This window comes from Drosophila mauritiana, chromosome 2L (assembly GCF_004382145.1).
Source record: "Drosophila mauritiana strain mau12 chromosome 2L, ASM438214v1, whole genome shotgun sequence".
Classification (NCBI taxonomy): Eukaryota; Metazoa; Arthropoda; class Insecta; order Diptera; family Drosophilidae; genus Drosophila; species Drosophila mauritiana.
This window is the reverse complement of record NC_046667.1, coordinates 24,156,746-24,179,438: the sequence shown is the minus strand read 5'-3', so window position 1 is coordinate 24,179,438 and position 22,693 is coordinate 24,156,746. Positions and strand designations below refer to the sequence as shown.

Below are 22,693 nucleotides of genomic sequence, written 5' to 3'. Positions count from 1 at the left end.
GCGCGTGGCTACAGGAGTACGCAAACGTGGTGTGCACGGTTTTGGACGTCGAGGGAAAGGAGCCGAGGCGTCGACTTCTACATGCAAGCGTCGACCATAATGAATGCGATCAACAGGATGATCGGCATGGAGGTTGTCCCATCTGTGGAGGACAGCATGGAATATTGAGCTGCAGGAAATTTATTGGAGCTTCGCCACAGGAAAGGTGGAGCAATGTGAAGAGGCATCGGCTCTGCTTCAATTGCCTGCGAAGCGGGCACACGGTTAGATCCTGCTATACGCAAGGTGAGTGCCAGATTAATGGATGCCGAAGGGAGCATCACCGTCTGCTACATGGTGCGGACGAGGAGCGAAGGCCGCTGCAGCGAGGTGGCTTCAGACGCCACGAAGGGAACCAGCAGCCACCAGTTTCCAGACGCAGCCCGGCCAGGAGGCCTTCGCTACGAGATGGTCACAGGGACCAGGAGAGGAACCGGCAGCCAGCCGTTCCCAGCAACAGCCTGGAACCAGGAGCTCCTCGTGAAGCGGGAGCGCCCATGCAGAGGAATTTGAGCTGCGTTGACGCCGAAGGAGGCCATCTACTGTTCCGTATACTGCCGGTTACGCTGTACGGAGCGGGGCGAAAGGTGGATACGTATGCGCTCCTAGATGAGGGATCCTCCGTCACGATGATCGATGACGAACTTCGAAGGGATCTTGGAGTGCAAGGAGAGCGTCGGCAGATAAATATCCGATGGTTTGGAGGTAAGTCAACCAGAGAGCCTACCAACGTGGTGAGTCTGAAGATAAGTGGAGTTGGAAAGCCCACTCGCCATGTATTGAGAAACGTTTAAGCCGTTTCGAGTTTGAGTTTGCCGATGCAGACATTGAGCCGACGAGATGTCCAGGGCGTGCACAGGGATGCGCGTCTGCCGATGAAGCCTTACAGCAACGTGGTGCCGAAGCTGCTCATCGGTCTGGATCACGGACATCTGGGGTTGCCACTTAGGACGAGGCGGTTCGCTCGAGAGGGACCGTATGCGGCCGCAACCGAGCTGGGCTGGGTTGTGTTTGGGCCTGTAAGTGGGCAACCGACCACGCCGTCACCGAGGTCCTGCCTACTTGCCGTGTCAGTGGATGACGCGATGGAGAAGATGGTGGAGGACTACTTCGACATGGAGAACTTTGGAGTGAAGACCGCGCCGCCGGTCGCAGCCAGCGACGATGTCCGGGCCCAAAGGATACTCGAAGACACCACGGTGAAAGTGGGGCGTCGCTACCAGACGGGATTACTCTGGAAGGACGACCACGTTGTGCTGCCACCGAGCTATGAGATGGCGTACAGGAGGCTGGTCAACGTCGAGAAGAAGATGAAGCGCAACAAGCCGTTGGCGCAGGAATACGATCGGATCATAAAGGATTACGTGTCTAAAGGATACGCGAGGAGGCTGCAGCCGGAGGAGGTCGCGGTAAGGAGCGATCGCCTATGGTATTTGCCACATTTTGGTGTCGAAAACCCAAACAAGCCCGGCAAGGTACGGCTTGTGTTTGATGCTGCAGCCAAAGTTGGAGGAACCTCGCTAAACTCGGAGCTGGACAAAGGGCCTCAGCACTATAAGCCTTTGCCAGCTGTGCTCTTTCATTTCAGAGAAGGAGCCGTCGGAGTCTGCGGTGACATCAAGGAGATGTTCCACCAAGTGCTGATCCGACCCGAGGATAGATGTTCCCAACGATTCCTCTGGAGAGATGGCGACGACGAGAGAGATCCGGATGTCTATGAGATGAACGTAATGACGTTTGGAGCAGCCTGCTCGCCGAGCGCTGCGCATTACGTGAAGACTATGAATGCCCTGAAGTATCGGGATTCGGATCCGAGAGCGGTCAAGGCCATCACCGACTACCATTATGTCGATGACTATGTGGACAGTTTCGCTACAGAGAGCGAGGCTATCAGCGTATCTACCCGAGTGAAGGAGATACACAAGGATGCTGGATTCGAATTATGCCAGTTTTCATCCAGCTCACCCACCGTGGAGACGGCTTTAGGACCTGGTCAAGAGCGTCGGATGGGGTGAGGCTGAAGAGAAGATCCTCGGAATGCGTTGGCAAGTAGCAACAGATGACTTCAGATTCAACGTGGAGTATCATCGAGTGCCAAGCAGCGTCCTGAGTGGAGACCGAGTCCCTACGAAGAGGGAATACTTGAGCCTGGTGATGTCTACGTTTGATCCCCTGGGATTCCTGTGCTGCCTCATGGTTACAGCGAAGCTGCTGCTGCGAGAGATTTGGAGGCAGAAGATCCAGTGGGACGAACCACTACCGGAGGAATTAAGCAAAGCCTTTGCGATTTGGCGCAAAGAGATGGACGCCGTGGGACAGTTCCGATGTCCGCGCCATTATTTTGGGCGTGGAGCAGTCCGGGCCGTAGAGTTGCACGTCTTCGTGGATGCTAGTCAGGCAGCATTCGCGGCGGTGGCCTATTGGAGGGTCACGTATGAGGACGACGACGTACAGGTGAGCTTCGTGAGTGCGAAGACGAAGTGTGCCCCAATGAGAACGATGACGATCCCACGGCTGGAGCTACAGGCAGCAGTTCTTGGAACCAGGCTGATGAACACTGTCAAGGAGGAGCACAGTGTGGTCATCACGGACCTGGTGTTATGGACGGACTCTAAGACGGTGCTGAGATGGATCGGCAGCACCCACCGCCGGTATAAGCAGTTTGTTGGCAACCGAGTGGCGGAGATTTTGGAGTCGTCGAAGGTTTCCCAATGGAGATGGGTGCCTACAACCGATAATGCGGCTGATGATGCGACGCGGTCGCAGAAAGGAGTCGACCTTAGCCAGGAATCAAGGTGGCTAAGAGGACCTGCATTTTTGAGACAGCCAGCAGCCAGCTGGCCGGGGCCTGAGGAAGGAACTGAGCGTGCTCCAGATGCCCATGATGAAGAAGAGATGCCCAGTGAGTTTGCATTAGTTATGGCAGACGAATTTGTTATTCCGTTTCAGAGATTCTCGAGCTTCAGTCGCCTGGTGAGGACCACAGCCTGGGTCCTACGGTTTGCGCGCTGGTGCCGCAAACAGCGAAACGAGCTCGAGGAATACGGCCTTACTGCAGCAGAATGTAAGGCCGCGGAGAACCTGTTGGTCAGACAGGCACAATTGGAGTCTTTCCCCGACGAGATGAGGTCGGCGGAAACTGGACAGGACGTCGGTAGATCGAGCGACATTCGAGGGTTGGTGCCCTACCTAGACGAGGACGGGATTCTGCGAGCTTACGGCAGAATTGATGCCGCACTGTGCATGCCGTACAGTGCGAGGAGGCCCGTATTACTGTCACACAGGCACAGTCTGACAGAGCTGATTGTGAGAGACTTCCACGCCAGGATGAAGCATCAAAATGTGGATGCTACGATTGCGGAGATCCGGACAAAGTTCTGGGTCACAAAGATGAGGCGTGTGATGCGGAGAGTCATCTCATCGTGCAACGAGTGCAAGTTGCAGCGAGCGCGGCCGATGCCGCCGATAATGGGACCCCATCCGGAAGACAGACTGGATGCGGGTGGATGGCCATTCAAATACACAGGACTGGACTACTTTGGGCCACTGCTGGTGACTGTGTCCCGTCACAAGGAGAAGCGTTGGGTCGCCTTGTTTACGTGTTTGACGACAAGGGCGATTCACCTGGAGCTGGCGCATGACCTGTCGACGGATTCCTGCATAATTGCGATCAGGAACTTCGTCTGTCGTAGAGGGCCAGTATATAGACTGCGCAGCGATAACGGCAAGAACTTCGTGGGAGCTGACAGGGAAGCCAGGCGCTTTGGTGACGTATTCGAGATGGAGAAGATTCAGAGTGAGTTGTCAAGCAGAAGCATTGAATGGGTTTTTAATTGTCCAGCGAACCCGTCTGAGGGCGGAGTTTGGGAGCGCATGGTGCAGTGCGTCAAGAGAGTACTGCGTCATACCCTGAAGGAAGTTGCGCCGAGGGACCATGTATTGGAGAGTTTCCTGATTGAGGCGGAGAATATTGTAAACTCGCGTCCGCTCACCCACTTGCCTGTGGATGCGGACCAGGAGGCGCCGTTGACGCCAAACGATCTACTCAAGGGAGTAGCCAATCTGCCGGATACGCCTGGATTGGATGCGGAGCTGCCCAAGGAGGGTTCTACGAGGAAGCAGTGGAGGATTGCTCGCCTGCTACGAGACCGTTTCTGGAGGAGGTGGGTCATGGAGTACCTGCCTACGCTTGTGCGCCGCGAGAAGTGGTGCCGCCGAACGGAGCCCATCCACCAGGGTGATATGGTCTTCGTCTGTGATCCTGCCTTGGCCCGACGAGAGTGGCGCAAGGGCATCGTGGAGGAGATCTACAGCGGAGCTGATGGAGTCGTCAGACGCGCTAAGGTGCGCGTGAACGACAACGGCCTATCTAGGACAATGATGCGACCCGTCTCTAAACTTGCAGTTTTGGATTTGAGTGAAGCGGTTCTTCACGGGGTCGGGGATGTCGCGGATCGAATATTGTTATCGATAGGCTAGTTAGTATTTTGAGAAGTCCGAATGTGGAAAGATTTGTAAGCCCATATGTGTCTGGGCACATTGTTATTAGCCATTGTAAATTGCCGGGAAAATATAGCTTTTCATTGTCGTGTAAAAGTTGGAGGACACACTGCGGTGAGCTATAAGTTAAGTTAGTTACAATTATGAAACATTGAATTCTTCCAGAATAAAACGTGTTCTACTACCACGGATTAGTCTGCCCTTTCTTTCGGGAATCAATGCGTGGAGTAGCCGTTTAAGGCAACTCCATTTGACGCACGACGACAATGTATGTAAATGAACCATTTTTATTATTTAAAAAGCGCATTATATTCAGCTTTTTTTATCTATATTAATTATTATTTTAGTTTAGCATATTGCTACGAAATTGGCCACAACTCCAAATATATAAATTCGTTTCTTCGATCAGAATTGATTTCGGCCCGAAAATCGTCTTCGAGCACAACACGCACACATATACGCGTTCTCGTCTCTTGTTTTTACTTACACAAGCAAGCAAATTATATTTTTAGATTTCTTACGCTCTCAGCGTAAGCGAGCGGTAAGAGAGCAAATTTGGCCTTCACCAAAAAAGTGGCTGCATAGTGCCAAACCAATGTATGGCCGTTACGCATCTTGTTATTGTAGTGTCTTTGGTGATACCAAACAATCACATCGAGAACGACGTAATACTTGGCTTTGACTTTGCATCGCAGTTCTGCGTGACTTTGAATGACGGAGAATTCATCTTTACAAAGGCGTCAGCGCGGTCGGAATGCGCTGAATTAAAAGAGATAAGTAGATAGAGATCAGAAAACAAGTTGACGCCTGGTTGCAGGATGGCATTGTGCGCAAATCTTCATCGAACTTTGCCAGACGAGTCGTCGTGGTCAAGAAGAAGGATGGCACGTACAGAATCTGCATTGACTTTCGTAAATTAAATAGTAATGGTACTTAAGGACTGCTTTCCAGTGTAACGCATGGATGATGTGCTCGAACAGCTTCAGTCCGCAAATGTATTCGTAGTTATGAATCTGGAGAATAGCTTCCTCCACGTACCAAGGGTAGCGTCGTGAGTGCAGGCAGAAGAGGAAGAAGGAGTTATAAGAAAAAGGAGAAGTATAGAGTCAGTCGAAGAAGAAAAAAGCGAATTGAAAGTTGTGCAGTAAAAAGATCGGCAAGCCGAAAGTTGTCGTGTCCGGAGTAAGGCAAAGTTGTGTAGTCGTGGTATGTCCGGAGATCAAGAAGTGTTGTCACAAGTCATCTTTTTTATTAAATATAAAATATAATAAGCAAACTATTATAATATCAAAATATTACTAAGATAAACAATTGTGCTAAATAATAAATATCCTACATATATATATAATTAAATGTTTGCAATACTCATATGTGAAAAAAATATAATTTTATTTCACTGAATGATTACAATATTTTATTTGTTGAAACTAATTATCATGTAGACAAATGTTGTAATGCATATTATTTGAAAAAAGTTATAGTGTTTTACATGGGTTTTATCATTTCTTTTGTTTGTAAGTGATTTATTGGTTGTAAACGTGTAACATTGTTGGTGATATAAATTGTTTGTGTAAAATCTGCTAAATTATTAGAAATTAGGAACTTATCTATTTGCATGGTACAATTTTTAATTTTACTAATGTTGTTTCCTGAGATTAATATTTTGTGATTTGTACAATCTTGGTTGACAATTGTTTCAGGAATATTCCATGCTAAAATTATATATGGTTCTATATAATTTATTTGAAAATTTCTATGGGTTTTATTGTATTTGCACTGAGTTTGTTGCGTTTTCTTGCGTATCATATTCAATTATATGTCGTGTCTTATTAAAAACATTCAATGACTCATGTATTGTAAACCTCCCATTTGTTAATAACAGTTGTTGTTGAAACTGATTTAACGGTTTTCGGGTCTCTTTTATTACATTTTTAAAACTACTTTCGGCAGAATGCTTTGTATTTTGATCTGAGTTTGATTTTTCTAAATCGATGTTAGTAATATTATTTATTTTTATTTGAGATAATGCGTCAGCTAGGACATTAGTTGTTCCGGGTTTATATATTATTTTCGGGGTGAGTACCATCTTTTCATTTCTACGTTCGGGGTTTTATCTGAGATTGTGAAAGATAAAGATTGATGGTCTGTTTGTATTTGCATACCAATTACTCCATATACTCCATAAAGTATTGGATATGAAAGAAATTGGTTTATTATCTCCGATAGCTACATCTGATGCGTCTGTCGTTAAAGTGAATTTTTTGTTATAATCTGGTTGAACTAATTCCACTTGTGCTATTAAATTATCTTTAAGTTCTTTACAAGCTTTAACAGCTGAGTCGTCTAACTGTATTGTAATTTTTGTAGACATTCTCCTAGAAATTTTTCCATTATCTTGGCGGTTTGTCAATTTTTGCATAATTTCGGACAAATTTACGGTAATAGCCGGTGAGGCCTAGAAATATCAAAACTATTTATCAAATCTTCCAGATTGTTTTAATTAAATTGATATCGTTATGTTTAATTTTAATGTAGTATTCTCTGTATCTTAATCTTATTTTTTTTTTAATTTTATTTAAAGACTTAGTGTTGTTTTTATCTGCTCACGATACTTTCGTGGGAGTTCTTTTAGTGTTCCATTTCGTAGGCTCTGGCGCATCATCGGGTTCATTCACACTACCATATACCACGTCCCATAAATCTGAAGTTATCAGAACACTACGCATGGACATTGACCAAATGTCATAATTGCTCTCATCGAGCTAATCAATGATGACCGTAATATTCATTTTGAATTTTCTTTTTTCGTAAAGACAAATTCACTTTTAAAAGTCACTTTCCGAATCTTCTTTTTCGTAAAGACAAATTCACTCGAGTTACCGCACCAAACTTGTGTCTCGGCCCATAACCTATTAAACGTGTTTACAGCGCAGAGTTTTATTGGTAACTGAATTTAAATTATGTATACTTGCTGCACACAGCCAGCGTCAAAATATGCGAACAAAGAGTGAACGCCGATTAGTAGCGAAAACACTCAAAAAGGAATTAACCGTTGCTCGCAGGCGACTTGAGTGTTTGAGTACACAAGTTTCTTACATACATACATCGTTGTTCATTATACATATATGTTCATTATATATTCAACACGTTGCTACAACTGCGGCTCTAATGAACACATTAGAAAAGACTGCAAGGCAGAAACAAAATGTTTTAAATGTGCAGGCAGCGGTCATATATCTTCAAATTGTCCACAACCTGTAAAAAGTGTTCAAATCGTAAAAGATACTAAGCGCTTGAAAGTAGTTTTGCTGAACGGTACAGAGGTCGCCTGCCTTGTGGACACAGGATCCGATGTGTCAATCGTATGTCAGTCTTTGTACAATAAACTTCATAGAACTGTGATGCAGAAGTGTTATTCTTTTCTACGAGGCCTTGGAAACGCTAAGACGCAGCCGCTAGGTTCATTTATGGGCAGAGTACACGTTGACGGGATCGAAGCCATACAAAAGTTTTTAGTGATACCAAATACACTTATTCTAGTGTCATCTCTTCGAGATGAACAAAAACCCGATGTGGATTCGATACTATCGAGTGCAAAATTTTTTCTTGGAGAGCAAGGATTCAATAACATATATAAGCTTATAATATGTGTAACATTAGCGCAGCATCATCTACTACGTATTATTATTTTTTATGAATTATTATTATGGAATATTATTATTTTTATTATTTATTAATAAAATTATTTTTTTTTTATGAAATTAAAAAATAATTATTATTTTTATGAAATATTTATTTCTCAAAATAATGTCTTCTTTTTGGACAATTTATTTTTATTTAGTATTCTTATTAAGTCATTTGACTTAATATGATGTATGTTGAAATGTAGAGGGCGGAAATGTTTGTTGTTGTTGTTGCTGCGGCTGCTGCGGATTCCTCCAGAAATTAAAAAACGCGCGGGGTTGACTTCAACTTTTCGTTCTTTATTCACGCACTTGTAAATTAAGACTACCTTAACACTAACAGTGGAAATACCGCGGGACCGCGGAGAGGTGAATACCTTGCGGAAAGGGAGGAGAGCGAGAGGAGAGAAGGAGAGCGCGAGCAGCGGTGCTTGCGAGCCGTGGAGGAGCTTTGAGTGCAAGCATTGGCCGCTTACACTGCCGCTCAACTGTTTGCGCCCTTCCGGCGTGAACATTCTCCCCCCTTGCGTAGGCAAAGGTATCCCTGGCCGGCTAGACAGCAGGATCGGCCTCTTCATTTCATGCACGTTCCAGAAACGGTCCATCCGAACACCGTGTTCTGCGCGACGGGCAACCCATCATCAATTTTTAGGAACCCCGGTTGGATCAAATTGGCATATACATCTGATCCCAACACGAGGGAGATGGAGGCCGGCCGGTGGAAGCGCTCGTCCGCGAGACGAACACCGTCAAACTTGGCCCTGGCGGCGTCGCTCAGAGCTCGGATGGGTGTCCGGATCCTTAGGCTGGGTTCGATCTTCAGGACGACGTTGAGTCGGAAGGTGCTTGTTCGGGACCGGAGTGTCACCGAGCAGACCTCGTTGCCTCCCAGCCGAGTGATGGGCAGCCGGAACGCAGCCGCTAACGACCGGTCGATGCTGCTCACCAGCATGCATGGGTCGATCATGGCCCCGGTCTCGAATGTCTTCGAGCCCGTGTCCAGCACGACGATGGCTGTAGGCAGTATGGGGACAGCCTTCTGCTGCTGCTGACGCGGGCGATTGTTGGCGACTGGTGGCGGAGTGCGGGAAATCCGGACCGGACGAGGTGCAGCGGGATGGCGCTCTCTGCGCGTCGGAGCTGGTAGCGCTGCCGGGTTCGGAGCGGGGAGGACCTCGTGCATGTGGAGTAGGGTGTGGTGGTCTCCTCCACACTTCTTGCATCCCTCTTGGCTGCGACAGTCTCCTCCTGAGTGCTGATGGGCGAGGCAGTTCGAGCAGTACTTATTAATAAGTACTGCCCGAAGGCGCTTTTCAGCGCTCAGTTTGTGGAACCTCGTGCACTTTCGAAGAGGATGGATTCCAGAGCAGACTCGGCAGCGGTAGGATTTAATACCTCGAGTACGTCTGCTCTCCAACGACTGGGTGGCACGAGGACGAGGAGCCATTATTGGAGGAAGTGAGTAAGTCTGCCAATAAAGAAATGAAAAAGCTTAGTGTGAGCCGACTACTATTTGGGCCCCGGAATGGGGGAAGTGCCCTAATCCCTAGGAACGGAGGACTCTTTGTCCTCCATCGGTAGCAGAATTACCTTGTGGACAGGGCGTTTTATGGTGCCGCGAGACGTACGGATCTCAACGACTCGAATGCGATCGTCGGCTCCTGGAAAGGCAGAAACAATTCTGCCGAGCCGCCATTCGTTCGGTGGTAGATTGTCCTCCTTGACAACTACCATATCGTCGGCTTGTAGGTTCCTGGTCGGAAATTGCCATTTGCTTCGTTTATGGAGTTCTTTGAGATACTCCTCTTTCCACCGTGCACTAAACTGCTGATGTTGTGCCTTGAGGTGTTGCCATCGATTTATTATCGACTTGGCTTCGCCCTTTATCTCGGGCGAATCAGGGTCGCCTGTTTGGTGCACCTGGGTCGTGAAGGATGCGACCCGTTTCGGCTTACCCTTGGAAATCGGCCCCGTTAGCACCCACCCGAAAATAGTTTCTTGGCCCAGGAGCGAGCCGCAAATATTTTGTCGGGTGCCATCCATCATTATGGATGGTAGAATGTCAGCCCCGATCAGTACATCAATTTGAGAGCTCTCAAAAAAGGTAGGATCTGCCCAGCGGAGTGCGGGCAGGTCCTTCAAAGAATTCCGAGGGATCGGATAGGAGGGCAGTTTGCCTGAGAGCTCCGGAAGGACGTACGCTTCAGTGTCTAACTGTAGACCTGGCTTAGTAGGAACGCGAATCCCGAAGTGACACAGCTTCGAGGATTTCGCGGAGACCGAATGATTTAACCCGGAGACTTGGGTCTGGGTGTTGCGGAATGGCAACTTGATGAGGTTGAACAGGCGTTCTGAAATGAACGTCGCCTCGGATCCCGAGTCGATTAAGGCTCGGGCTCGGTAGTTCGTCCCCAAATGGCACACGTCAATCATCGCTGTGCTCAGTAGGACGGCTGAAGTGCCGGACGCGAAGAAAGTTTGCACCGCTGAGGTGCTTGCCGATGCATTTCTGCTAGAGGGTCTCGGAAGTTGCTGTGTAGGGGGCGAGGTTGAGGAACTCGCATTTTCGGAATTTGGGGGGCTGCGATGCAGCAGCGTATGGTGCCTGCCCTTACATGTAAAGCAGCTGTGTGTGCTTGTGCAGTCACGTAGCTGGTGACCTCTGGCAAAACAATTCAGACATAGCTGCTTCTTTTTTATATATCCGGAGCGCGAGTCAACAGACATTTGAAGAAACCGCGGGCACAATCGTACCGGATGGTTCTCCTTAGAACATAAGTCACACCCTTTCTGTTTGGTGCTGACCTTTGTCTCGAAGGATTGAAGCCTTTTTGGAACCGCCTGAGTCGGTTTCATATCTTCGATGGCTTCCAATGTCCGATACCTTTCGCTCAGGAAGGCATTCATTTCTTCCCAAGCTGGGATCTCGGATTTGGTAGTTAGCGACTGTTCCCATAAGGACAGGGTCTGCTTGGGCAGTTTGCTCGCGCAAAGGAAAACCAAGAGACAATCCCAGTTTTCTGTGGATACCTGGGAATGCGCTAGTGCTGTTAAACACCCCTGAATCATGGATTGTAGCTCTTTTAAAGCATGACCAGATTCTTGCGAAATTGAACTCAAGTTAAAAAGAAGCTTGAGCTGGCTGTTGACTAAAAGTCGCTTATTTTGGAACCGATCTCGCAGCGCCTCCCACGCCGAAGCAAAACCATCATTCGTGAGAGGAGATTTCGCCACGATGGCTTTTGCTTCGCCACTTGTTTTCGTGAGGAGATGGAATAGCTTCTCGACCGGACTCAGCCTGGGGTTGTTTACGTAAATTGCCGTGAATAGGTCCCGGAAAGTGGGCCATCGGAGGTAGTCGCCATCGAAGACTTCCGTGTCGCATGGAGGTAAGCGGCAGCCGGACGAAATTAGCGGCTGAGAGGGTGCTTGCGCGACTTGAGGCGTTGCTCTGTCGATTGTTTCGCCAATTTGTGCTGCACATGACTCGTATACTGAGTAGCAGTAGTCATACTTGGCCTGGAGAATAGGCACTGTGTCGAGCGATCCTTCTTGGGCCATGAGGTCAGAGCATGTTTCGTACTCTCTTTCCACTTTGTCCCATAAGGCTCGCACCTGTTGCAGACGGACTTGTAACGTGTGTAGGGACGGAGAGGCTTGATCTGGAGTGTTGATCTTCGCTTCGAAAAGGCTTACGCGATCGCTGACGGCGATGAATTTATGCAACGCTGCGTTTGCGGGCGTCGGCTGCTCAGAGGATGCCATTCTCTTTGTGGTAGAGCGTGTGACGCGGAGGAAATCAATCCCGACAGCGGAGGGACTCTCGGATTTTCTCGATAGAGAAGACTCACTAGACGCTCGCGTCACTGGTCGGGAAATGACCAACCTAGGAGTTGTCTTCGAACTGGTCGATGGCACAACCTTTGGTTTCGGAGTGGGAGTCGCGGTTTTGACCCTGGGACTAACGGACTTGGGTGCTGGCCTACCGCGAGTGGATAGCGGAGATTGCGGGTTGAACTTTTGTTCTTTTCCAGGTGCGGGTGTCTTTTTCTTGTCTCCCTCTAGGGGCATGCTCAGCTATGCCCTAGGAGAAGGAAGTCAAGAAGGCCTGCACGCCGAAAAAAAATGTGGAATTGAAAAGGAACCAGACCCAGAGGGCATCCAAATCTGGATGGACAAAGGATCCCGTCGGAATTCGGGAGAAAGTTGCAATTGGGATCTGGAGATTGGAGCACGAAGGAAAAAAAATCCCAATTTTTGTGAAATAAGGCCCCAATAGATCTTAAATCAACTGGAAAAAAGCTTAAATGAAGTACAATATAGCTAAAATTCAGTTTATTGCAATTTCTGAAAAAATAGCTAAAAAAATAGCTACCAGCTGAAGTCTGGATAATAGCCAAGGATTTATAAAAATCGCTACCGACCGGAAATTCCGAAAAAGAATAGCTAATATAGAAAATAGCTATAATATTGAATTTATAAAAAATAGCTACTGGATTTCATATAGCTAAAACTCAGTGTGAAAAAATAGCTAGGAGGATTCACAAAAAAGCAACAGCTAGAGTGAAGTCCACAAGCAGATATAGCTATATTGGAGTCTAGAAAAAACAGTAGCTCAAATTTATAAAAAAGACTATAAATTGCAATTTCTGGAAAAATAGCTAAAAAATAGCTACCAGCTGGAGTCTGGATAATAGCCAAGGATTTATAAAAATCGCTACCGACTGGAAATCCCGAAAAAGAATAGCTAATATAGAAAATAGCTATAAACTTGAATTTATAAAAAATAGCTACCGGATTTCATATAGCTAAAACTCAGTGTGAAAAAATAGCTAGGAGGATTCACAAAAAAGCAACAGCTAGAGTGAAGTCCACAAGCAGATATAGCTATATTGGAGTCTAGAAACAACAGTAGCTCAAATTTATAAAAAAGACTATTGTCGCGGATCGAATATTGTTATCGATAGGCTAGTTAGTATTTTGAGAAGTCCGAATGTGGAAGGATTTGTAAGCCCATATGTGTCTGGGCACATTGTTATTAGCCATTGTAAATTGCCGGGAAAATTTAGCTTTTCATTGTCGTGTAAAAGTTGGAGGACACACTGCGGTGAGCTATAAGTTAAGTTAGTTACAATTATGAAACATTGAATTCTTCCAGAATAAAACGTGTTCTACTACCACGGATTAGTCTGCCTTTTCTTTCGGGAACCAATGCGTGGAGTAGCCGTTTAAGGCAACTCCATTTGACGCACGACGACAATCTTTTATTCGCAGTCCTAGGGCGACTGCAGGGGCAACTTGCGCTGGAATGACGGTTTAGACGGCCAGCTATAGAGTTGCCGGAGCTGGAGTGACGGTTTAGACGGCCAGCCAGGATTTGTGTGAACGCAGCCAGCGCTACGTACCGGCAGAGGAGTCGCAGCCAGCGACAGTGGCGTCGCAGTCAGCGACATAGAGTGACGCAGCCAGCGTCGAACGCCGGTACGAACGAGTCGCAGCCAGCGACAAGGAGACGCAAGAAGCGTCATTTGTGGAGACCGCAGCCAGCGGTCAGAAGGCGCAAGGAGCGCCAAGCATCCGTGGCCGCAGCCAGCTGCACGAAGCGTCAGAGACGCCATTTTGGACGCGCAGAGGCGCCGCCATTTAGGAGCTGGGAAAGATGCAGCATTCCCCCAGGAGGAGTGCCCGGCTGAACGGAGGGGAAGCCACCCCTATAACAACAGTGAGTCAGCAGCCAGCCAGTAGTGGAGCAGGAACTCGGACGCGGGTGAACACCACGCCGGCGTCGATTCCTTGCCCGGCCACTACGGTGACTACAGTAGCTTCCCAACCTAGAAGTACTGCTGTCACAGCTGCGAGTTCAGTACCGGAGGTGAACCAGCCCCTCGTGTTGGAACTCATGGAGAGGATCGCAGCGTTGGAGAGGGAGCTGGAGAAGGCTAGATCAAAGGAAAGTGTGAGCACCGCCAATTGCGCGCCAATCGCAGTTGGCCCAAGCGCAGTTGGCGCCAACAGTGGAGCGTCGGGGCGGCCGCCATCTTGGAGCGGCCAGCCAATACCCACATCTAACGTAGAGGCCTTACATAACGGGGTCGGGTCGGTGCCATACAACGGTGACGGTGCGAGCGGTGCGGCCTGCACGCTGCCGCCATCTTCGAGTGGACCGCCATTGCTAACGACTAGCAACTATTTTGTGGAGCCACTGTGTGCAACAGGCACTGCGCAGCCAGCGCATGGACTCGTGCTACCGGGCGTGAGCATCCACAATGCGGCAACAGCATCGCCACTTGTCGGATCCTACGCCGCGACGACGCCGAGTGGAATCCAGGGAGCATATGGGCCAAGGAAGCTTCCGGACTTGCCTATATTTGGAGGGCAGCCCGAGGAGTGGCCGATCTTCAGCTGTGCGTTCGTGGAGACGACCCGAGCGTACAACTGCACGGACCTGGAGAACAACCAGAGGTTGTTGAAGGCGCTGAAGGATGAAGCGCGCGAGGCAGTGAAGGCGCTACTGATTCATCCAGGGAATGTCAGCGCCGTGATGGAGCAGCTACGCTTTAGGTTCGGCCGACCGGAGCAGCTTATACGCAGCCAGCTGAACAACGTGCGAGAGGTGCAGCCAATCTCGGAGCACAATTTGGCGAAGATCATTCCCTTCGCAACCCGAGTGAGTAACCTTGCGGCCTTCTTGCAGTCAGCGAAGGCGGAGCAAAACCTGGGGAACCCAACCCTCATGGAGGATCTTGTGGCCAAGCTGCCAACGAGCAAGCGAGTGGACTGGGCCAGGCATGCTGCAACGATTGCGCCCTTTCCCACTGTAGTCCACTTCAGCGCGTGGCTACAGGAGTACGCAAACGTGGTGTGCACGGTTTTGGACGTCGAGGGAAAGGAGCCGAGGCGTCGCATAATGAATGCGATCAACAGGATGATCGGCATGGAGGTTGTCCCATCTGTGGAGGACAGCATGGAATATTGAGCTGCACAAAATTTATTGGAGCTTCGCCACAGGAAAGGTGGAGCAATGTGAAGAGGCATCGGCTCTGCTTCAATTGCCTGCGAAGCGGGCACACGGTTAGATCCTGCTATACGCAAGGTGAGTGCCAGATTAATGGATGCCGAAGGGAGCATCACCGTCTGCTACATGGTGCGGACGAGGAGCGAAGGCCGCTGCAGCGAGGTGGCTTCAGACGCCACGAAGGGAACCAGCAGCCAGCAGTTTCCAGACGCAGCCCGGCCAGGAGGCCTTCGCTACGAGATGGTCACAGGGACCAGGAGAGGAACCGGCAGCCAGCCGTTCCCAGCAACAGCCTGGAACCAGGAGCTCCTCGTGAAGCGGGAGCGCCCATGCAGAGGAATTTGAGCTGCGTTGACGCCGAAGGAGGCCATCTACTGTTCCGTATACTGCCGGTTACGCTGTACGGAGCGGGGCGAAAGGTGGATACGTATGCGCTCCTAGATGAGGGATCCTCCGTCACGATGATCGATGACGAACTTCGAAGGGATCTTGGAGTGCAAGGAGAGCGTCGGCAGCTAAATATCCGATGGTTTGGAGGTAAGTCAACCAGAGAGCCTACCAACGTGGTGAGTCTGAAGATAAGTGGAGTTGGAAAGCCCACTCGCCATGTATTGAGAAACGTTTATGCCGTTTCGAGTTTGAGTTTGCCGATGCAGACACTGAGCCGACGAGATGTCCAGGGCGTGCACAGGGATGCGCGTCTGCCGATGAAGCCTTACAGCAACGTGGTGCCGAAGCTGCTCATCGGTCTGGATCACGGACATCTGGGGTTGCCACTTAGGACGAGGCGGTTCGCTCGAGAGGGACCGTATGCGGCCGCAACCGAGCTGGGCTGGGTTGTGTTTGGGCCTGTAAGTGGGCAACCGACCACGCCGTCACCGAGGTCCTGCCTACTTGCCGTGTCAGTGGATGACGCGATGGAGAAGATGGTGGAGGACTACTTCGACATGGAGAACTTTGGAGTGAAGACCGCGCCGCCGGTCGCAGCCAGCGACGATGTCCGGGCCCAAAGGATACTCGAAGACACCACGGTGAAAGTGGGGCGTCGCTACCAGACGGGATTACTCTGGAAGGACGACCACGTTGTGCTGCCACCGAGCTATGAGATGGCGTACAAGAGGCTGGTCAACGTCGAGAAGAAGATGAAGCGCAACAAGCCGTTGGCGCAGGAATACAATCGGATCATAAAGGATTACGTGTCTAAAGGATACGCGAGGAGGCTGCAGCCGGAGGAGGTCGCGGTAAGGAGCGATCGCCTATGGTATTTGCCACATTTTGGTGTCGAAAACCCAAACAAGCCCGGCAAGGTACGGCTTGTGTTTGATGCTGCAGCCAAAGTTGGAGGAACCTCGCTAAACTCGGAGCTGGACAAAGGGCCTCAGCACTATAAGCCTTTGCCAGCTGTGCTCTTTCATTTCAGAGAGGGAGCCGTCGGAGTCTGCGGTGACATCAAGGAGATGTTCCACCAAGTGCTGATCCGACCCGAGGATAGATGTTCCCAACGATTCCTCTGGAGAGATGGCGACGACGAGAGAGATCCGGATGTCTATGAGATGAACGTAATGACGTTTGGAGCAGCCTGCTCGCCGAGCGCTGCGCATTACGTGAAGACTATGAATGCCCTGAAGTATCGGGATTCGGATCCGAGAGCGGTCAAGGCCATCACCGACTACCATTATGTCGATGACTATGTGGACAGTTTCGCTACAGAGAGCGAGGCTATCAGCGTATCTACCCGAGTGAAGGAGATACATAAGGATGCTGGATTCGAACTATGCCAGTTTTCATCCAGCTCACCCACCGTGGAGACGGCTTTAGGACCTGGTCGAGTCAAGAGCGTCGGATGGGGTGAGGCTGAAGAGAAGATCCTCGGAATGCGTTGGCAAGTAGCAACAGATGACTTCAGATTCAACGTGGAGTATCATCGAGTGCCAAGCAGCGTCCTGAGTGGAGACCGAGTCCCTACGAAGAGGGAATATTTGAGCCTGGTGATGTCTACGTTTGATCCCCTGGGATTCCTGTGCTGTCTCATGGTTACAGCGAAGCTGCTGCTGCGAGAGATTTGGAGGCAGAAGATCCAGTGGGACGAACCACTACCGGAGGAATTAAGCAAAGCCTTTGCGATTTGGCGCAAAGAGATGGACGCCGTGGGACAGTTCCGATGTCCGCGCCATTATTTTGGGCGTGGAGCAGTCCGGGCCGTAGAGTTGCACGTCTTCGTGGATGCTAGTCAGGCAGCATTCGCGGCGGTGGCCTATTGGAGGGTCACGTATGAGGACGACGACGTGCAGGTGAGCTTCGTGAGTGCGAAGACGAAGTGTGCCCCAATGAGAACGATGACGATCCCACGGCTGGAGCTACAGGCAGCAGTTCTTGGAACCAGGCTGATGAACACTGTCAAGGAGGAGCACAGTGTGGTCATCACGGACCTGGTGTTATGGACGGACTCTAAGACGGTGCTGAGATGGATCGGCAGCACCCACCGCCGGTATAAGCAGTTTGTTGGCAACCGAGTGGCGGAGATTTTGGAGTCGTCGAAGGTTTCCAAATGGAGATGGGTGCCTACAACCGATAATGCGGCTGATGATGCGACGCGGTCGCAGAAAGGAGTCGACCTTAGCCAGGAATCAAGGTGGCTAAGAGGACCTGCATTTTTGAGGCAGCCAGCAGCCAGCTGGCCGGGGCCTGAGGAAGGAACTGAGCGTGTTCCAGATGCCCCTGATGAAGAAGAGATGCCCAGTGAGTTTGCATTAGTTGTGGCAGACCAATTTGTTATTCCGTTTCAGAGATTCTCGAGCTTCAGTCGCCTGGTGAGGACCACAGCCTGGGTCCTACGGTTTGCGCGCTGGTGCCGCAAACAGCGAAACGAGCTCGAGGAATACGGCCTTACTGCAGCAGAATGTAAGGCCGCGGAGAACCTGTTGGTCAGACAGGCACAATTGGAGTCTTTCCCCGACGAGATGAGGTCGGCGGAAACTGGACAGGACGTCGGTAGATCGAGCGACATTCGAGGGTTGGTGCCCTACCTAGACGAGGACGGGATTCTGCGAGCTTACGGCAGAATTGATGCCGCACTGTGCATGCCGTACAGTGCGAGGAGGCCCGTATTACTGTCACACAGGCACAGTCTGACAGAGCTGATTGTGAGAGACTTCCACGCCAGGATGAAGCATCAAAATGTGGATGCTACGATTGCGGAGATCCGGACAAAGTTCTGGGTCACAAAGATGAGGCGTGTGATGCGGAGAGTCATCTCATCGTGCAACGAGTGCAAGTTGCAGCGAGCGCGGCCGATGCCGCCGATAATGGGACCCCATCCGGAAGACAGACTGGATGCGGGTGGATGGCCATTCAAATACACAGGACTGGACTACTTTGGGCCACTGCTGGTGACTGTGTCCCGTCACAAGGAGAAGCGTTGGGTCGCCTTGTTTACGTGTTTGACGACAAGGGCGATTCACCTGGAGCTGGCGCATGACCTGTCGACGGATTCCTGCATAATTGCGATCAGGAACTTCGTCTGTCGTAGAGGGCCAGTATATAGACTGCGCAGCGATAACGGCAAGAACTTCGTGGGAGCTGACAGGGAAGCCAGGCGCTTTGGTGACGTATTCGAGATGGAGAAGCTTCAGAGTGAGTTGTCAAGCAGAAGCATTGAATGGGTTTTTAATTGTCCAGCGAACCCGTCTGAGGGCGGAGTTTGGGAGCGCATGGTGCAGTGCGTCAAGAGAGTACTGCGTCATACCCTGAAGGAAGTTGCGCCGAGGGACCATGTATTGGAGAGTTTCCTGATTGAGGCGGAGAATATTGTAAACTCGCGTCCGCTCACCCACTTGCCTGTGGATGCGGACCAGGAGGCGCCGTTGACGCCAAACGATCTACTCAAGGGAGTAGCCAATCTGCCGGATACACCTGGATTGGATGCGGAGCTGCCCAAGGAGTGGTCTACGAGGAAGCAGTGGAGGATTGCTCGCCTGCTACGAGACCGTTTCTGGAGGAGGTGGGTCATGGAGTACCTGCCTACGCTTGTGCGCCGCGAGAAGTGGTGCCGCCGAACGGAGCCCATCCACCAGGGTGATATGGTCTTCGTCTGTGATCCTGCCTTGGCCCGACGAGAGTGGCGCAAGGGCATCGTGGAGGAGATCTACAGCGGAGCTGATGGAGTCGTCAGACGCGCTAAGGTGCGCGTGAACGACAACGGCCTATCTAGGACAATGATGCGACCCGTCTCTAAACTTGCAGTTTTGGATTTGAGTGAAGCGGTTCTTCACGGGGTCGGGGATGTCGCGGATCGAATATTGTTATCGATAGGCTAGTTAGTATTTTGAGAAGTCCGAATGTGGAAGGATTTGTAAGCCCATATGTGTCTGGGCACATTGTTATTAGCCATTGTAAATTGCCGGGAAAATTTAGCTTTTCATTGTCGTGTAAAAGTTGGAGGACACACTGCGGTGAGCTATAAGTTAAGTTAGTTACAATTATGAAACATTGAATTCTTCCAGAATAAAACGTGTTCTACTACCACGGATTAGTCTGCCTTTTCTTTCGGGAACCAATGCGTGGAGTAGCCGTTTAAGGCAACTCCATTTGACGCACGACGACAACTATAAATTGCAATTTCTGGAAAAATAGCTAAAAAATAGCTACCAGCTGGAGTCTGGATAATAGCCAAGGATTTATAAAAATCGCTACCGACTGGAAATCCCGAAAAAGAATAGCTAATATAGAAAATAGCTATAAACTTGAATTTATAAAAAATAGCTACCTGATTTCATATAGCTAAAACTCAGTGTGAAAAAATAGCCAGGAGGATTCACAAAAAAGCAACAGATAGAGTGAAGTCCACAAGCAGATATAGCTATATTGGAGTCTAGAAAAAACAGTAGCTCAAATTTATAAAAAAGACTATAAATTGCAATTTCTGGAAAAATAGCTAACAAATAGCTACCAGCTGGAGTCTGGATAATAGCCAAGGATTTATAAAAATCGCTACCGACTGGAAATCCCGAAAAAGAATAGCTAATATAGAAAATAGCTATAAACTTGAATTTATAAAAAATAGCTACCGGATTTCATATAGCTAAAACTCAGTGTGAAAAAATAGCTAGGAGGATTCACAAAAAGCAACAGCTAGAGTGAAGTCCACAAGAAGATATAGCTATATTGGAGTCTAGAAAAAACAGTAGCTCAAATTTATAAAAAGACTATAAATTGCAATTTCTGGAAAAATAGCTAAAAAATAGCTACCAGCTGGAGTCTGGATAATAGCCAAGGATTTATAAAAAATCGCTATCGACTGGAAATCCCGAAAAACAATAGCTAATATATGGAAAATAGATAGAAAATTCAAGTTTAAATTTATAAAAATAGCTACCGGATTTAGGACCACAATTTTATTATTTTAATTTAGGAACCAGAAATGGGAGCCAGAAATAGCTTGTAAAAAAAATTATTATTTGGGTTAAATAATTATTAAATAATAATCAATAATAATAATAATTAAAACAATCGTTTCTTTCCTTTTTTTTTATTAAATTATTTATTTTTAAATTTTATCGTCGGACTTATTTATTTTATTTTATGTCTCGACAATAGGGTATTCTCTCGTCGCTATGCGCTGGTTTTTTTGTCAGGGCAATAACGAACAAAGAGGAGACGAAAGAACTTGCACTTGGCAAGTCTGTGTAAGTCGCGACTGTGTGTATGTGAATATCGTTGGAATCTATGTATGACAATGGATATGTCGTAATGTATGTATATGGCTATGTATATTTGTGTGTATGTGAAATTTTTGGTGATTATATGTATGTGTATATTTAATTTAATTTAATTAAATTTGTATATTGTATTGTATTGTTGTATTTGTATTGGGTTGTATATTTTATTGAGGCACAAAAAAAAAACAGCAGTTTAGCAGCGGACGATAACAGTGAATTTTGGACAGTGTATATATATGTATATATATGTACATGCGCTTGGATATCAGCGGAGCACCGTGAGACGAATTAGGGGGCCGGTATTGGCAAAGTGCTTGTTTATGCACTTAAAAAAAAAGTAATCTCGGTGGCTGGGCGCATGTACTTATATATTTTCACTTTTCACTTGATACGGATGGACGGAAAGAATAAACGCCGTTGGAAAAACGAAAATGGCGACCACGGACGGAATAGGATTTAAAGCCGTACTTATCTTGAATTTTCCGCAAGGAGCGCTGGCAGGATCAGAGCTCATCCGGCTCGAAGGTCCATGAAATGGAGTGGGCGGAAAATTGCCGTGGTTGTAGTTGCTGCGGCTGCTGCTGATTCTCCCTGAAATGAAACAATCGGGATCGACTTCACGAAAATTCCGTACTTTATTCGCGCACTTGTAACTTAAGACTACCTTAACACTAACAGTAGAAATATCGCGGGACCGCGGAGTGGTGAATACCTTGCGGGAAGGGAGGAGAGCGAGAGAAGAGAAGGAGAGCGCGAGCAGCGGTGCTTGCGAGCCGTGGAGGAGCTTCGAGTACAAGCATTGGCCGCTTACACTGCCGCTCAACTGTTTGCGCCCTTCTGGCGTGAACAGAGTTCTTTGAGATACTCCTCTTTCCACCGTGCACTAAACTGCTGATGTTGTGCCTTGAGGTGTTGCCATCGATTTATTATCGACTTGGCTTCGCCCTTTATCTCGGGTTCCGCCGTGGAAAGCAACGGCCCTCCAATAAGGAAATGGCCTGGTGTGAGGGCCAGCAAATCTGAGGGATCTTCGGACATAGGGGAGAGGGGTCTAGAGTTGAGGCAAGCCTCAATCTTAGCGAGAAGCGTCGCCAGCTCCTCAAATGTATATTTGCGGACTGACGTCGATTTAAGGAACAGGGTTTTGAAGCTTTTCACCCCTGCTTCCCACAAACCCCCCATATGTGGAGCCCCTGGTGGGATGAACCGCCATACGAGTCCCTGATGGCTATATGCATCAGTCACGGACTCTTTGATAGCTTGGAGAAAGTCCCTGGAAATCAAAGTTGCCGCCCCCACAAAGGTTTTACCATTATCCGAATGGACCCGCTGAGGACAACCGCGCCCCGCTACGAAACGAGCAAAGGCCGCTAGAAATTTCTCGGTTGTTAGATCGGAAGTGGGTTCCAAATGGATAGTCTTCGTGGAAAAGCACACAAACACACAAACATATCCCTTCGTTATGAGACACGCTTTCCCTGTATAATTTTTTATTTCGAAAGGGCCGGCATAGTCGATACCCGTGTAGGTGAACGCCCTTGACAAGGAGACTCTATCTGTCGGGAAGTCGCCCATCAGCCGTGTTTGGAGCCTCTTCTTGTAAATCGTGCAAATCTTACACGGATTGACCACAGCCTTCACCAGATTCTTGATTTTAGGAATCCAATACTTTGTTCGGATCAGGCGTACGATCAATTGACTACCGCCATGAAGAGTAATTTGGTGAGTAAATTGGACGA

At 48.7% G+C, this 22,693-nt stretch overlaps 3 protein-coding genes across 3 annotated transcripts; all 3 read left to right on the top strand.

Annotated features, from left to right (window-relative positions):
- The first annotated feature begins 2,026 nt into the window (after window positions 1-2,026).
- Window positions 2,027-4,801, top strand: LOC117150445. The gene is made up of 2 exons (XM_033317331.1): window positions 2,027-4,653; window positions 4,705-4,801. Exon 1 carries the CDS (start codon window positions 2,077-2,079, stop codon window positions 4,516-4,518), a length of 2,442 nt encoding a protein of 813 aa, XP_033173222.1. The 5' UTR covers window positions 2,027-2,076; the 3' UTR covers window positions 4,519-4,653; window positions 4,705-4,801.
- Window positions 4,802-13,169: 8,368 nt separating this feature from the next.
- LOC117150379 lies at window positions 13,170-15,207 on the top strand. Its single transcript, XM_033317241.1, has 2 exons — window positions 13,170-13,329; window positions 13,381-15,207. Exon 2 carries the CDS (start codon window positions 13,882-13,884, stop codon window positions 15,196-15,198), a length of 1,317 nt encoding a protein of 438 aa, XP_033173132.1. The 5' UTR covers window positions 13,170-13,329; window positions 13,381-13,881; the 3' UTR covers window positions 15,199-15,207.
- LOC117150378 lies at window positions 15,195-19,833 on the top strand. The gene is made up of 2 exons (XM_033317239.1): window positions 15,195-19,688; window positions 19,740-19,833. The coding sequence occupies exon 1, from the start codon at window positions 15,567-15,569 to the stop codon at window positions 19,551-19,553; it is 3,987 nt and encodes a 1,328-aa protein (XP_033173130.1). The 5' UTR covers window positions 15,195-15,566; the 3' UTR covers window positions 19,554-19,688; window positions 19,740-19,833.
- The last annotated feature ends 2,860 nt before the right edge of the window (window positions 19,834-22,693 follow it).

Coding starts and splice junctions, on each gene's coding strand:
- LOC117150445 (XM_033317331.1), top strand. CDS start 2,077: ATGCGTTGGCAAGTAGCAACAGATGACTTCAGATTCAACGTGGAGTAT.
- LOC117150378 (XM_033317239.1), top strand. CDS start 15,567: ATGCAGAGGAATTTGAGCTGCGTTGACGCCGAAGGAGGCCATCTACTG.
- LOC117150379 (XM_033317241.1), top strand. CDS start 13,882: ATGCAGCATTCCCCCAGGAGGAGTGCCCGGCTGAACGGAGGGGAAGCC.